Source organism: Cherax quadricarinatus, chromosome 75 (genome assembly GCF_038502225.1).
Source record: "Cherax quadricarinatus isolate ZL_2023a chromosome 75, ASM3850222v1, whole genome shotgun sequence".
NCBI classification, from domain to species: Eukaryota; Metazoa; Arthropoda; class Malacostraca; order Decapoda; family Parastacidae; genus Cherax; species Cherax quadricarinatus.
Window position 1 is genome coordinate 1611118 of NC_091366.1, and position 16375 is coordinate 1627492.

Here is a 16375-nt window from a genome sequence, read left to right on the forward strand (position 1 = left end):
CCAGCTCTCCAGGCTTCCAGTTTGATACAAGAGCAAGTAGTGGTGCAGCATAATCAACCAGTCATGACTGAGTCACGGGGGCGTTGACCCCCGAACCCTCTCCAGGTAAACTCCAGATAAACCACAGCTGCTACTGTGGACACTAATGGATCCAAATCTAATATACTGCTAAGAACACAGAGGTCTTTTGGGACAAGAGTGATCCAAGGCATACTTAGTGGAAATGGCCAAAGCTTCACAGCATAAGTTTATTAAGGCACAGGTACACAAGTTTATCATACGAAGTGTAAATTACCTAGGGTAAACCCCCCCCCAAAAAAAAAAAAATCAGACAAAGTGACGACTCCTGCAATAACTAACTTTCGCATCCCACTGTTGTTTAGCCAAAACAAATACATAATCTTTTGGTAGGTTCCAGGGCATGTGGATGTCCAGGGAAAATAATATGTTTTTAGCAAACTCAGTTATGTTTCTGGTTAGATTCCTTCCCTGACTGTTGGCAAACTGGTTTTGTTGACCTTTGTTTCAGCACCACAAGTGGAGAGATGCGAGACTTATATTCTCTCACTCACTAACTTGCACCTTTTAAGTGATCATTCCATTTATCAAAGACCCTTAAGGTTAATCTTGGCACCCGGACACCGTCACTCCAGTTCTACTGCTCACTCTCCTGCCTTTATTGCTGAGTGTCTGTGATTTCTTAGATGAAACTGTCTTATTGCACCTTTATTGCCCCTATTATTGTATTATTGTACCTTTTTCCTACTTTCCCTGCACAAGCCTTTTCTCACTTGTGATTGAACTTAAACTGTAGGGATCATACAGCACCTGAGAATGAGAAGCAGCTAGCTTCAATACAGGGAAGGGTAGCTCCAACTCCTTGAATCAAGACACTTCCCTTGAAGGTTATCAGTCACTACATGTGAATTCTTCCTGTAATTCTCTCTGCAAAAAATTTCCTCGTGTGCTATGAGGAATGCCATTAACACCCTATGGAACAAGGTTATCTTAAAGGGAGACTTTGTTGCTGCTGAGGGACTTGTGATCCAAGTTATTGGACTCATCCTTCCCTACCTTGGGAAATTTGATTTCCTCCTAAACTCCAGTTGCTGTATAACTCTATGAGTTTAGCACTTCCCCATGAGTGGAGCTTCCTCTATACCAAGATACTGTGGTGATGCTGTGTCAGACAAGTATTCTATTGATGGTATAAAATATCGGCTACTCGAAGAATAAGATATATGTGTGCAACACTTGGGTATATTTATTGCTGAACCATTTTGCCTGCACAGCAAGCTTCTTCAGTCTAATATAGGCGATAGTGCCTCAGTCTTGATAGGTGACCAGCCTTTAGCAGAGGTATGTGGCCAGAAGCAAAGTGGTGTTCACAGACAAGCATGACCCAGAACAGGAAGATCATGATAAACAATCTGACAGCAACATGGTGGTATTTTGCTACAAGGGAACTCACCATCAATTAATGTGTTGTTATATTTACTCATCACCCTGTTATTACCCCTGGCTGTCTTCAAGCAGGCACTGGATAAGCACCTAAAGTCGGTACCTGACCAGCCGGGCTGTGGCTCGTACGTTGGATTACGTGCAGCCTGCAGTAACAGCCGGGTTGATCAGGCTCTGATCCACCATGAGGCCTGGCCACAGACCAGGCCGTGGGGGTGTTGACCCCCAGAACTCTCTCCAGGTAAACTCCAGGTTGTAGTGTTCCTCTTCGGTTTCCCAATTACAATCTGCTAAACTTAAATTTCTTTGTAATAAAGTTGGTAGAATTACCGACAATATGTAAAGTAAAAGGACACAAGTTGCACTTGTGTCCTTTTACTTTAAATTTCTTTGCCAACAATTTGGCTGTAGTATGTCATGGAAATTAGTGTTCACCATTGAAGTGCACTGGACCGTCTAATATCATAACCGCAAAATAGATCGTCCCTTGTGCTTTTGAACATCCTCTTAAATTGGCAATATAAACACAAATGCAGTATAATGTGATCCTTTATTGACTACGTTTCGCCCACACAGTGGGCTTTTTCAAGTCACAAACAGAACTACCTGGGGTGGAAGGAACGCGAGTATTTATAGTCCGGCTGAGGTCAGGTGAAGAATGCTGCATCTGATGATGTACCGAGTTGGGTTGTAGAGTCTAAAAACTTGGGTAGCTTGGAAAGGAGACTGGACAAGTTTGTGAGCAGACCTTCTACAGTGTTCTTATGTGGGATAGCGATGAAGAAGTTTCTTGGCAAGTGGTTCAGCTATGTTATAGAAGCCACTATTCTGGTTGAAGTTGTCGGATATAGAAATAAGTGATGATTCCAGGATTCTTCGGTATTGGGTGTTGTCTTCTGTGGCGATAAGTCTTGAGTTTCTGTAGTTTATCAAGTGGTTGTGTGAATTACGGTGTTGTACGCAGGCATTCCTTGTGTCGTCAGACCTGCTTGCGTATTGGTGTTCTGAAATACGTGTTTGGAGGTCCCTTGATGTTTCGCCCACGTATAACTTGTTGCAGTCATTACAAGGGATTATGTATACCCCTGCAGAGGATGGAGGCTTGTCCTGCCTACTACTGGTGATGTCCTTGATGGTCGTGGTTGTGGAGGTAGATACTTGGAATGATGTTTTGGCAAAGATGTTGGAAACATGTTTGGCAATGGAGTTGGTGGGAAGGACTATGTATCTCTTCTCGGCAGTGTCTTCTCTGGGTGTGTTGAAGATGTTTAGTGCTCGCCGTCTGCAGTCTCTGATGAAGTGACGAGGATAGTGGAGTTTGGAAAATACCTGTTCAATTATAGTGCATTCTTCCTCAAGGAACTCGTTGCTGCAGATTCTGAGTGCACGCAGGAAGAAGCCTATAATTACACCACGTTTGGTTTTGGTGTCGTGGTGAGAGTAGAAGTGGAGAAGATCGTTTTGGTTGGTGGGTTTTCGATAGACTTTAAAACGAAGTTCGTGGTCAGCTTTGCAGAGTAGAACATCAAGGAAAGGAAGAGTGTTGTCGACCTCTTCTTCAAGTGTGAACTGGATTGAAGGCTCGACCTGGTTGAGCTTGTCTTGGAGAGCTTGAACGTTGAAGCGTTTAGGAGTTATGAGGAGAATGTCGTCAACATAACGGAGCCAGGTGACAGACGAAGGAATAATGGTGGAGAAACGTTCGGCTTCTAGATGTTCCATGTATAGGTTCGCTAGGACTGCACTGAGTGGCGAACCCATGGGTAGTCCAAAAGTCTGCTGAAAGAGGTGATTTTCAAAAGAGAAACACGTAAAGCCAACACATAGTTCAACCAGGTCGATGAAGTCGCTGGCTGGAATGGGAAGATCAAGTGAATCGTCAATTTTCTTGCGCAAGAGATCGATGGCTTGTTTAGTAGGTACTTTAGTGAATAGGGAAGTCACGTCAAGGCTGGAAAGTTTCTTGTTCCTGATGTTGATGTTGCGAATGCGATTGAGAAGATCACCTGAGTGTTTGAGATGTGCTGGACTGATAGTGCCCAAGAGTTTCGAGAGGTGTTTGGCGAGAATTCCTGAGAGCTTGTGGGGAGCACTGCCTATTCCCGAGGATATGGGCCTCAGTGGGATACCAGGCTTGTGAGTCTTTGGCAGGCCGTACATTCTGGCAGGTCTGGGGTTGCTGGGCATGGTGTGCAGAAGTTTCTTCCCTTGTTCTGAGCTCCTCAGAATGCGGCGAGTCCTTTGAAGAAAAGTTTTAGTAAGGTTGTCCACTTGGTTAGTTGTGAGAGGTTTGTAGGTATCTGGGTCATTAAGTAGATTGAGCATTTTGTTCCTGTAATCGTCAGTGTTCATGATGACAACACCACCTCCTTTATCAGCGGTGGTGACCCTGATGGTCGTGTCTTCTGCTAAACCTTTGAGTGCATTGATGTAACGTCGGGGTATGACTGGGGAGCTGCGTGTTGAGATGGCTGCTGAGATGATGCCTTGAAGATAGCCTTTTTGGAAGTCGGAGTCATTGTGTCTGTAGTTTTTGGCGATGAAATTGAGGTCTTGTTTTGGTTTCGTAATTCCTGTTGCGAATTTGAGGCCTAAGCTGAGGGCTTCAGTTTCTGTGGTTGACAGTGGACGAGATGAAAGATTTTGAATAATTTCAGGTCTTCCTAAACTTTTCCAATTACTATTATCGCAGAGTGTTTGTAGTTTCCTAGTAAGTCTGATCTTCTGTTGAACATTCGCTGTGGTAACTCTGCTGCGAATGATTTCGGCGGTGCGTCTGTTCATGTTGCCCCGGAGTGTTGTGCCTAGTGTTCTGGCTTGGAGAAAAGCTTCCTTTGTAGCATTGTTTAAGTCATCTGCACACTCTTCAAGGTAGGTCCGAGCTGTAGCGGAGAAAGGTGGTTTGATGTTGGCAATTTGAGGAGGAGTAGATCTTGGTAAGACCATTTCTTGGATGCAGTCACGAAGAAAATTGTGTCTGTTGCGAAGTGAGTAAGCTTTTAGGAGAAGGTCCAGGTATTCTCTGTGTGAAGGATCCATTTCTACTGCAGTGTTTGACACGATGGAAATAAATGGTATTTCAGAACACCAATACGCAAGCAGGTCTGACGACACAAGGAATGCCTGCATACAACACCGTAATTCACACAACCACTTGATAAACTACAGAAACTCAAGACTTATCGCCACAGAAGACAACACCCAATACCGAAGAATCCTGGAATCATCACTTATTTCTATATCCGACAACTTCAACCAGAATAGTGGCTTCTATAACATAGCTGAACCACTTGCCAAGAAACTTCTTCATCGCTATCCCACATAAGAACACTGTAGAAGGTCTGCTCACAAACTTGTCCAGTCTCCTTTCCAAGCTACCCAAGTTTTTAGACTCTACAACCCAACTCGGTACATCATCAGATGCAGCATTCTTCACCTGACCTCAGCCGGACTATAAATACTCGCGTTCCTTCCACCCCAGGTAGTTCTGTTTGTGACTTGAAAAAGCCCACTGTGTGGGCGAAACGTAGTCAATAAAGGATCACATTATACTGCATTTGTGTTTATATTGCCATTGTGTCGGTATTTTATACCATTTATTTCCATCCTCTTAAATTATTACAATCATGGGGGAGCACTAAACCCACAGGATTATAATGCATGTGGAGGAGGGATGGAAGGCATTCAGGCTCAATTCAAGGAACTGGAGCACAGATCCAATTCCCTAGATCAAGAGCCCCTCACCAGCATCACAGAACCTCCCTTGAGGGGACAGCATCTTAAATTATTATAATCAAGGGGAAGCGCTAAACCCGTAGGATTATACAGCGCCTGGGAGGGATGTAAGAACATAAGAACATATGAAAGGAGGAACACTGCAGGAGGCCTGCTGGCCCATACTAGGCAGGTCCTTTACAATTCATCCCACTAACAAAACATTTGCCCAACCCAATTTTCAATGCCACCCAAGAAATAAGCTCTGATGTGAAAGTCCCACTCAAATCCAACCCCTCCCACTCATGTACTTATCCAACCTAGATTTGAAACTACCCAAAGTCCCAGCCTCAATAACCCAACTAGGTAGACTGTTCCACTCATCAACTACCCTATTTCCAAACCAATACTTTCCTATGTCCTTTCTAAATCTAAACTTATCTAATTTAAATCCATTACTGCGGGTTCTCTCTTGGAGAGACATCCTCAAGACCTTATTAATATCCCCTTTATTAATACCTATCTTCCACTTATACACTTCGATCAGGTCTCCCCTCATTCTTCGTCTAACAAGTGAATGTAACTTAAGAGTCTTCAATCTTTCTTCATAAGGAAGATTTCTAATGCTATGTATTAATTTAGTCATCCTACACTGAATGTTTTCTAACGAATTTATGTCCAATTTGTAATACGGAGACCAGAACTGAGCTGCATAATCTAGGTGAGGCCTTACTAATGATGTATAAAGCTGCAGTATGACCTCTGGACTTCTGTTGCTTACACTTCTTGATATAAATCCCAGTAATCTATTTGCCTTATTTCGTACGCTTAGGCATTGCTGTCTTGGTTTAAGGTTGCTGCTCACCATAACCCCCAAGTCCTTTTCGCAATCTGTATGGCTAAGTTCTACATCATTTAACTTATAAGTACTAGGGTTATGGGCACTCCCAAGCTTCAGAACCTTGCATTTATCTACATTGAACTGCATCTGCCACTTTTCTGACCAAGAATAGAGTTTGTTTAAATCCTCCTGAAGTTCCATAACATCTACGTTTGAATCAATTATCCTACCTATCTTTGTGTCATCGGCGAATTTGCTCATATCACTAGTAATTCCCTCATCAAGATCATTGATATATATTATAAACAACAACGGGCCCAAGACTGATCCCTGTGGATTATTATTATTATTATAATCAAAGGGGAAGCGCTAAACCCGGAGGATTATACGGCGCCTGGGGGGGATGTGGAAGGCATTCAGACTTAATTTGGGGAACTGGAGCACAGATCTAATTCCCTAAATCAAGAGCCCCTCACCAACATCAAGGAACCTTCCTTGAGGGGTGATCCCTGTGGAACGCCACTTGTTACAGATCCCCACTCGGATTTAACCCCATTTATGGACACTCTGCTTCCTGTCAGTGAGCCATGACTCGATCCATGAGAGCACTTTTCCCCCAATGCCATGAGCTGCCACTTTCTTTAACAGTCTATGGTGTGGAACTCTATCAAAAGCCTTACTAAAATCTAAGTAAATAATATCAAATTCTTTATTGTGGTCAACAGCCTCAAAAGCTTTACTGAAGAAAGTTAATAAATTAGTTAGACAAGACCGGCCTCTTGTGAATCCATGCTGAGTATCATTAATCAAGCTATGCTTATCGAGATGGCTTCTTATAATCTCAGCTATAATTGACTCTAGTAATTTGCCTACAATTGAGGTCAAGCTTATTGGGCGGTAATTTGACGGTAACGACTTGTCCCGTTTTAAAAATAGGAGTTACATTAGCCATCTTCCACATATCAGACACTACACCTGTTTGAAGAGATAAATTAAAAATATTAGTTAATGGTTCACAGAGTTCCATTTTGCATTCCTTAAGAACCCTTGAAAAAACCTCATCAGGACCCGGCGACTTATTTTGCTTCAGTCTGTCTATCTGCTTCACAACCATCTCACTAGTGACTGTGATGTTACATAATTTTTCTTCTAGCCCACTATAAAAATTAATTACTGGAATATTGTTAGTGTCTTCCTGTGTAAAAACTGAGAGAAAATAATTATTTAAAATCAAGCACATTTCATTCTCTTTGTCAGTAAGGTGCCCATAGTTATTTTTAAGGGGACCTATCTTATCTCTAACTTTTGTTCTATAGACCTGGAAAAAACTTTTTGGGTTAGTTTTAGAATCCCTAGCAACTTTAATTTCATAGTCCCTTTTAGCTTTTCTTATCCCCTTTTTAATGTCCCTCTTAATGTCAATATACTGATTCATAAGATGACCCTCACCTCTTTTGATACGCCTATAAATTCCTTTCTTATGCCCTAGTAGATATTTGAGCCTATTATTCATCCATTTTGGGTCATTTCTATTTGATCTAATTTCTTTATATGGGATAAACGCTCTTTGAGCAGCATGTATAGTGTTCAGAAAACTGTCATATTGATAGCTCTCTTCGTTACCCCAGTCAACAGATGATAAGTGTTCTCTAAGCCCATTGTAATCTGCTAAGCGAAAATCTGGGACTGTTACTGAGTTATCGCTACTATTGTACTTCCATTCAATGCTAAATGTAATTGATTTGTGGTCGCTAGCACCCAGTTCCTCTGAAATTTCTAAATTATTAACAAGGGATTCATTGTTTGCCATAACTAAGTCAAGCAGGTTATTTCCCCTTGTAGGTTCTGTCACAAACTGCTTCAAAAAACAATCCTGAAATACTTCTAAGAAGTCGTATGATTCTAAATTCCCAGTCAAGAAATTCCAATCAACATGACTAAAGTTAAAGTCTCCTAGAATTACTACATTATCGTGCCTTGTGGCCTTAACAATTTCCTCCCATAATAGTTTCCCTTGGTCCCTATCTAAGTTTGGGGGACGGTATATCACTCCTAAAATCAGTTTTTCATGCCCCTCTGAAAATTCTATCCAAACAGACTCTGTATGTGTTACTTCAGACTTAATACCCATTTTTATGCAACAGTTCAAGCGATCTCGGACATACAATGCCATCCCACCCCCCCTCCCAATACTTCTATCTTCTTGGAACAATTTAAAACCCTGAATATGACATTCCGCAGGCATGTCCCGACTTTTTGAATTAAACCACGTCTCAGTTAAGGCAAATACATCAGTTACCTACACTAGCAACTAATCTCAACTTGTCCATCTTATTCCTAGCACTACGGCAATTAGCATAATAAACATTGAAAGACTCTCCTTTCTCTTTACCCTTCCTGCTCATTTCTATTTTTCTACTAAACCTATTACTGTCCTTATCACCCAAGGTCCCTGGCTTTTCAATATCTATCTCGTTTTTATTATTACTAGTTCCCCTAGAACTCGTAATATTACTACACTGGGACTTCACTGTTTTCCTGCCAAAACCCATACCACTAACTATTCCTAGTTTAAAGTCCTAACTGCTCCCTCCACTGCAGTTGCCAGTGCTCCCACCCCACACCTAGATAAGTGAACCCCATCCCTAGCATACATGTCATTTCTGCCATAGAAGAAGTCCCAGTTGTCAATGAATGTTACCGCATTTTCCTTACAGTATTTGTCCAGCCAGCAATTGACACCAATTGCCCTGGACAACCATTAATTTCCAACTCCCCTCCTTGGCAAAATACCACATATGAGAGGGTTCCCACCCTTCTAATTATTTCTATTGCTGACCTATACCTGCTAATCAGGTCCTCACTCCTACGTCTGCCAACATCGTTGCCTCCAGCACTGAGACATAATAGGATTGCTCCCATTACCTCTCATGATGTCATCCATACGGCTAACAATATCCTCCATCCCAGCCCCAGGAAAGCAAACTCTGTCTCCTACTTCTGTCCTTCAAGCAGAACGCCCTATCCATATACCTAACTTGGCTATCCCCAACAACAATATTCGTACCTTCCTTAATGTCTTTCATCGTGACGTTCCCAGTATTCGACTCGCATTCGTCGGGTAGCACTGAGAATGTATTGGATGTTTCCACAACAGTTTCCACGGCAGTCTCTTTCTTCATCGTTTCTACCTTTCCATTCGTCTTCTTGATCGTCAACTTCTTTCCCTGCTGTCCAGCCACTGACCAGTTTCCCTTCTTGACCTGAGGACTCAAAACAGGAGGACTACTCCGAATCTTTTTGTTTTCCTCGGTCAGTCGCTGAATTTCCACATTCGCCAACCTCAATTCTTCCTTAAGCTGTTGGTAAAGTTGCTCGATGGAGGGCCATCTTGCTTCAATTCTAGAGCGCGCAAACAGGTCCTCACAGAGCCAAGTACAAGGCTTAATTCGGGGAACTGGAGCACAGATCCAATTCCCTAAATCAAGAGCCCCTCACCAACATCAAGGAACCTTCCCTGAGGGGACAGCATCTTAAAGCCTTGGGAAACAGTTGCTATCCTCTCCCTATTAGATCCCTATTCATCTCATCCCAGATTATTATAATCAAGGGGGAGTGCTAAAACCATACGAGTATGCAGCACTTGTGGGGAGATGTGAAAGGTATTCAGGCTTAATTCAGGGAACTGAAGCACAGATCCCATTCACTAGATCAAGAGCCCCTCACCAACATCAAGGAACCTTCCTTGAAGGGATCTCATCCCAGAGGGTCTCAAAGAGGTTAATATCCAGGGAGTTCCCTGGGCAGTCATTGAAGGGTACCTCAGTCACAAAGCCATTGAACAACAAATTTAAAGGTGTAGCAAGGAGCATGGTTCTGAATAAAAATCTTGTGCTACACTGAGCAAGAGAGTTGGGCAAATAGACCAATTCTAAGTACATTATTACAGCTAACTTTAGTGGGTTAATTTTTGTAGGCTTCCCTAGACGTGCTTATAGTGTGGGCACGTCATAAACAGTACTTGAGGCACTGACACAACCAGGTCTCCACTTGCTGCTTATGTACAATTCTAGCTCCTACTATTTCCATCATTTGATGGCCTGCATTATGTAATACTGTACATCTATTTCAAGTCTGACATACTTTTGCCCATGTTGACCCTTGTCAGTTTAGCATTTTCTTTGATGATATATGTATATTTGCCCATATTACTTTGTCAGTAGCCAAAAATGTAAACAGTCTTGGCCCTAAAGACCATACGGTACTGAGGGAGAGCAGACAGTTATCATTAGAGCCGAGAAGGCACTCACAATGCAGCCATTAGCCGTATCATTATCATCACAGGGAAGCGCTAAACCCATAGAATTATACAGTGCACGTGGGGGGGATGGAAGGTATTCAGGCTCAATTCAGGGGACCGGAGCAGATCCAATTCCCTAGATCAAGAGCCCCTCACCAGCATCAAGGAACCTCTCTTCAGAGGCCAGTAGGTGCAGGGAATCTTGAAAACACCCAGCTTCAAGTTGCCAGGCCAGTATAACTCATGGACAAACATGCCAGGGTAGGGTATTATTTAGAATATTGGGTGCCTTCCACCCAGTGTACTTTTAATGAAAAGTACTGTACACCTAACATCCCTAAAGTGATGTCTTAAATTGAATTTACTGAGTCGCTATACTTGGGGGAAGCAATTATAATAAAGTGCTAAACCCACTAGGGTCACACAGCAAGAGGAAAGCAACAGATAAGTTTATCTTTCATCTTCATACAGCCTTGGTTATTTGATTATCATCAAAAAAAGAAGCACTAAACCTACTAGGGTCATACAGTGCTGCTGGGTAGGAACTGATGCAGGATCTAAGGATAAGTAAGGGTGGAGAGGATAGAGGCAAGGTTACGAAGGGATGTGAAAAGTGCTAAAGGAAGGATTATCAAAGTTTGTATTAAAAAATACAGCATTTCATTAATTTGTGCTTTTATTGATGTGTTAAAAAGAACTTCATAAACTGCAACATTAACATTCATAAATTCGTTACTCGGCTGTGTCTTCTACATTAGACATTTCTTTACAATATGATTAAGCTTAAAAAAAAAAAAATAATTAAAACAAGGTTGATAAAATGTTGCATTTTGAGTACAGATGACTAAAATTTTATATATAAAAAATCAATACAAACATTTACTTCTGAAATATAACTGACAAGAAAACTTTAGCGGTATATAGCAAAGATCACGCATCACAACCTGCCACAGCTTCAAAGCAAACCATTCTGACCTCACTCAGCTATTGGTTATGTATTACCTATTTGAAGTAGCAGGTGTTGAGCTCAAGCTTTGGGTCCACCTCAGCAGTTAACCGATGTGAATTACTTTAATCATTTACACTATCGCTTTATAGTGTTTAATTATACTATCGTATAACTTCATCTTCTAAGAAGTTCTTGCAATAAAATACCGACTCCTGTAAGTGTTATACAGTTTCTATCAGTATCTTGCATACCATATTTATGCCCATATCACACAACCTCTTATTTTGTGTTAATCCAGACAAGAAATATATTGGACTTTTCTAATTAATGTGTCAACTAATGTTAAACCACATTTTTATTACAGAAGTGCAGGTTTGTATTGCAACATTAACAAATGAAAGAAGCACAGCTGTAAAGCATCTGGGAAGAAAGACAACAGAAGTCTATAGACATGACATGTTTGATACAAGTTGCTGAAGAGGAATTTCCTGTAGTGTTAAATGAAAATACACAAGTAAAATAAAATGAATCCACTTTTATACAGCCTACTTATATACAATTTGTGGATGTGGGTATGAGGATTTCCAGAACTATTTCCTGAAAACACTGTCATGCACGAGGCAGATGAACACTGAACCAAAACACTCGAGTGAAGCTGCTAGTGAACACAACTAGTAACAGTAATACAAGGTGTTCATGGACAGTGGCTGGCTGCCTTTCTACACTGATTAACTGGGCAAAAGAAAAAAAAAAAAGCTCTGATACAGAGCATATAAAAATTGTGACCAATTTATCCTCTAAATGAACTACCACTTTACATTTTTATCAATTTCACAATTAAGCATATCCAGTGACAAATGCCAGATTTTTCATAGTTGGAAGAAATATCACTATTACAAAAGGACAGATTCATAATTCAGAATGATTTAACCAAACAAATTTAAATCAATATACTGTCATTTTCAAAAGAATGTGGAATGTAAATTTTGCAATATGCCATTCATACACTCGCTGCTAAAAATCTCTTCCAACTTTAATTATACATTAATGATGACAAATTACCTGGCATGTAGTATCTTTTTGATGTTACGAGACTAAGAACATATCATATACCAATGGCTTCACCTTTTCATATTTTAAATGCTCAATTTAAAAAGGAAAAATATTTGCCTTAATAAAAGTATTGGGTCAGTAATGCTGACAGCTAATACTGTAAATAAAATATGTTAAGTTCAAGCAGTTTTCATCCTTGGATCAATATAAAAAAATAATACCAAGAGAGCTGAGATTTTTGAGTGAACTAATTTATGTTCTATAGAGGAAAAGTTGCTCATCATTTTTTTTTGGCCAAGATTAGCATATATATTTTTTCATAATAAATACAAAATAGAAGAGCACAATTCTCCAAGATATCAATCTCCTTATTTTTTAGGGCATTATTATACAATAAATATCACAATGTAAGCCTACTTAACATAGTAAACCAACTTAGTACCACATTTTATGCAAAGTTTGTGAACAAGCATCGGGTTATTGTAACACTGAGCAGTAATATTTAATGCAGCATCTTAAAGCTTAAGTCAATGAACCAAGGTGAGCCTTTAATGAGTGCTTGCAGTACCTTTAAAGAACATAGATGAAAATTTATCCATTCTTATCAACTACATTAGGTTTTCTCTTCTGTGACATTTCTAACATATTGAAAATTTAAATATAAAATCATGAGGTACACGTGACCAATTAAAACACTAAACTTATACATTTCATCACCACCACAAACCTCTTTCAGCTATCGACTAGTTTACAAAGTGGTGTATACCCTAAAGCATTAAAAATAGTGTTTCAATGAAACCTTTTTGATAAAACAAACACGCACACACGCGCACTACACTTTTCATTCCACAATTCATTCGACCAATATTCTCTCAATTCTCAAAATTACTTTGTCTCCACAAACACCAACTAAGTCTTCATCCCTTTTGATATTTTAATCACAATCATTTGAAACCTAGCAATTAACACCTTGCAAGGCATAACTTTAAAAGTGTATCTAGCCAGATGCAAAGTTACATAAGCACCAAATGTACTTAAGAGACTATTACAGCAATTGAAAATTAGAAACTTTTCCAGAAAATACCATACTGTTTTCTCCATTTTCCTTTTATATATTATCAAGTATAAATGCCAATAAAAGTAAACTAGCTTGACTATACAAATAAAATATGGGCTGCCAAACCATGATTGCTTCTATATGGTAATGAAATTACTACTAACAGCTGCAGATTATTCCAGCAAGCTGCAGTATAAGATAAATGTTAATACAGTATTATTATAAAGCCATGGTATAGCTCCCCTTTAGTTACAAGAAATTTAACACAAATTTACACTATAAACCACACCCCAATGTTGCAATAGTAACCATGTTTATGAAAACTAAAATTACTGCTCACCTTAGCATACAACACAAACTATTGTGTCAAAGTAAATGTTAACTAAAATCTTACACAAGATGCTTGTTCAAACTGACATACCTTTATCAATTTTGTTTTAAAGATCAGAAGAGAGGTTATGAATGAAGCCAATTACTAGTTATCTGAATTGAAAACTACCATAGTAATTTTTAAATAATGCAGTTTCATTAAGAGTGCTCCATCAGTAACTGACAAGGGATGAAGTGTAAACCTCCAAGAAAAACCGGCAATAATAGAGCAAACGATATTAAATGGCGAAACAAGAATACCAATCTCCAATTTCAAGATAAAAGCTAGGTATGCCAAACACTTTCAGTTACTACAACAGGAAGGCATTAATCACAGATCTTGGGGTTTGTATTTCCCATTTCTAAAGGGGGCTTGTATGAATGGTTTCAAAGCTTGCATTTAGGTATAAATGGGAATGGCAATTTACATTTGAATATATATATTATTTCATTTTACTTCAGTTGTGTGCTGCTCACACTAAATTATAAGTGCATTACACCGAGCAGATTAATGTCAAATAATGTAGTTTTCAAACTATGCATAGAAAATACGTTTAAGCACAGTCTGTGCGCACCAGTGGATGGATTATTGACCAACGAGGATTTACATTTGCTGACGACGTGAAAGCTGTTCTTCTTCCTCAAGTTGGTGTCTTAATTTAGTCACACGATCACGAAGCTGAGTCCACCATTCCATATTTTCTAACACAACATCTTCCAACTGCTGAGCATAAGCTGCAACAAAAAATTTTGTTTTTAAACATTCATGAACATATTCTAAAATCATTAACTTGGCTACAACAATATATATTAAATAGCTAAAGATGACAGTTTTCAAGGAATTTACCAAAATAATGTACTTCAGGTCAGGGGTTTCAAATAGAGTTAGAGCTAAAGAAGGAGTAGCAATAATGTTGAAGGATAAGCTATGGCAGGAAAAGAGGGACTGTAAATGTATTAATTCAAGGATTATGTGGAGTAAAATAAAGATTGGATGCGAGAAGTGGGTTATAATAAGCGTGTATGCACCTGGAGGAGAGAAGTGTACAGAGAGAGAGAGATATTCTGGGAAATGTTGAGTGAATGCGTGGGGAGTTTTGAATCAAGTGTGAGAGTAATGGTGGTTGGGGATTTCAATGCTAAAGTGGGTAAAAATGTTATGGAAGGAGTAATAGGTAAATTTGGGGTGCCAGGGGTAAATGTCAATGGGGAGCCTTTAATTGAGCTATGTGTAGAAAGAGATTTGGTAATAAGTAATACATATTTTATGAAAAAGAGGATAAATAAAAATACAAGGTATAATGTAGCACGTAATGAAAGTAGTTTATTAGATTATGTATTGGTGGATAAAAGGTTGATGGGTAGGCTCCAGGATGTACATGTTTATAGATGGGCAACTGATATATCGGATCATTACTTAGTTGTAGCTACAGTTAGAGTAAGATGTAGATGGGAAAAGAGGAAGGTGGCAACAACAAGTAAGAGGGAGGTGAAAGTGTATAAACTAAGGGAGGAGGAAGTTCGGATGAGATATAAGCGACTATTGGCAGAAAGGTGGGCTAGTGCAAATATGAGTAGTGGGGGGGGGGGGGGGTGGAAGAGGGTTTGACGAGTTTTAAAAATGCAGTATTAGAATGTGGGGCAAAAGTTTGTGGTTATAGGAGGGTGGGGGCAGGAGGAAAGAGGAGTGATTGGTGGAATGATGAAATAAAGGGTGTGATAAAAGAGAAAAAGGTAGCTTATGAGATGTTTTTACAAAGCAGAAGTGTTATACGAAGAGCAGAGTATATGGAGAGTAAAAGAAAGGTAAAGAGTGGTGAGAGAGTGCAAAAGGAGAGCAGATGATAGAGTGGGAGAGGCACTGTCAAGAAATTTTAATGAAAATAAGAAAAAATTTTGGAGTGAGTTAAACAAGTTAAGAAAGCCTAGGGAAAGTATGGATTTGTCAGTTAAAAACAGAGTAGGGGAGTTAGTAGATGGAGGTATTAGGTAGATGGGGAGAATATTTTGAGGAACTTAAATGTTAAGGAAGAAACACAGGCAGTAATTTCATGCACTGGTCAGGGAGGTATACCATCTTTTAGGAGTGAAGAAGAGCAGAATGCAAGTGTGGGGGAGGTACGTGAGGCATTACGTAAAATGTAAGGGGGTAAAGCAGCTGGAACTGATGGGATCATGACAGAAATGTTAAAAGCAGGGGGGGATATAGTGTTGGAGTGGTTGGTACTTTTGTTTAATAAATGTATGAAAGAGGGGAAGGTACCTAGGGATTGGCGGAGAGCATGTATAGTCCCTTTATATAAAGGGAAAGGGACAAAAGAGACTAAAAATTATAGAGGAATAAGTTTACTGAGTATACCAGGAAAAGTGTACGGTAGGGTTATAACTGAAAGAATTAGAGGTAAGACAGAATGTAGGATTGCGGATGAGCAAGGAGGTTTCAGAGTGGGTAGGGGATGTGTAGATCAAGTGTTTACATTGAAGCATATATGTGAACAGTATTTAGATAAAAGTAGGGAAGTTTTTATTGCATTTATGGATTTAGAAAAGGCATAGGTGGAATAGGTGATAAGTTATTAAATGCTGTAAAGAGTTTTTATGAGGATAGCGAGGCTCAGGTTAGGGTGTGTA

General features: G+C 39.7%; 1 protein-coding gene across 5 annotated transcripts in view; it reads right to left on the reverse strand.

The window, feature by feature from the left end:
* Window positions 1-11780: 11780 nt before the first annotated feature.
* Window positions 11781-16375, reverse strand: part of Klp10A (kinesin-like protein 10A) — a 110775-nt gene continuing 106180 nt past the window's right edge. For 4 of the 5 annotated variants that reach the window (XM_070100887.1, XM_053780830.2, XM_070100886.1 and 1 more), the window contains one exon: window positions 14212-14479. In XM_070100887.1, the coding sequence (XP_069956988.1) occupies window positions 14349-14479 (131 nt within the window). In that variant the 3' untranslated portion in view covers window positions 14212-14348. Of the gene's footprint in view, window positions 14480-16375 lie in introns of all 5 variants that reach the window. The other variant, XM_053780833.2, reaches the window with a different exon arrangement.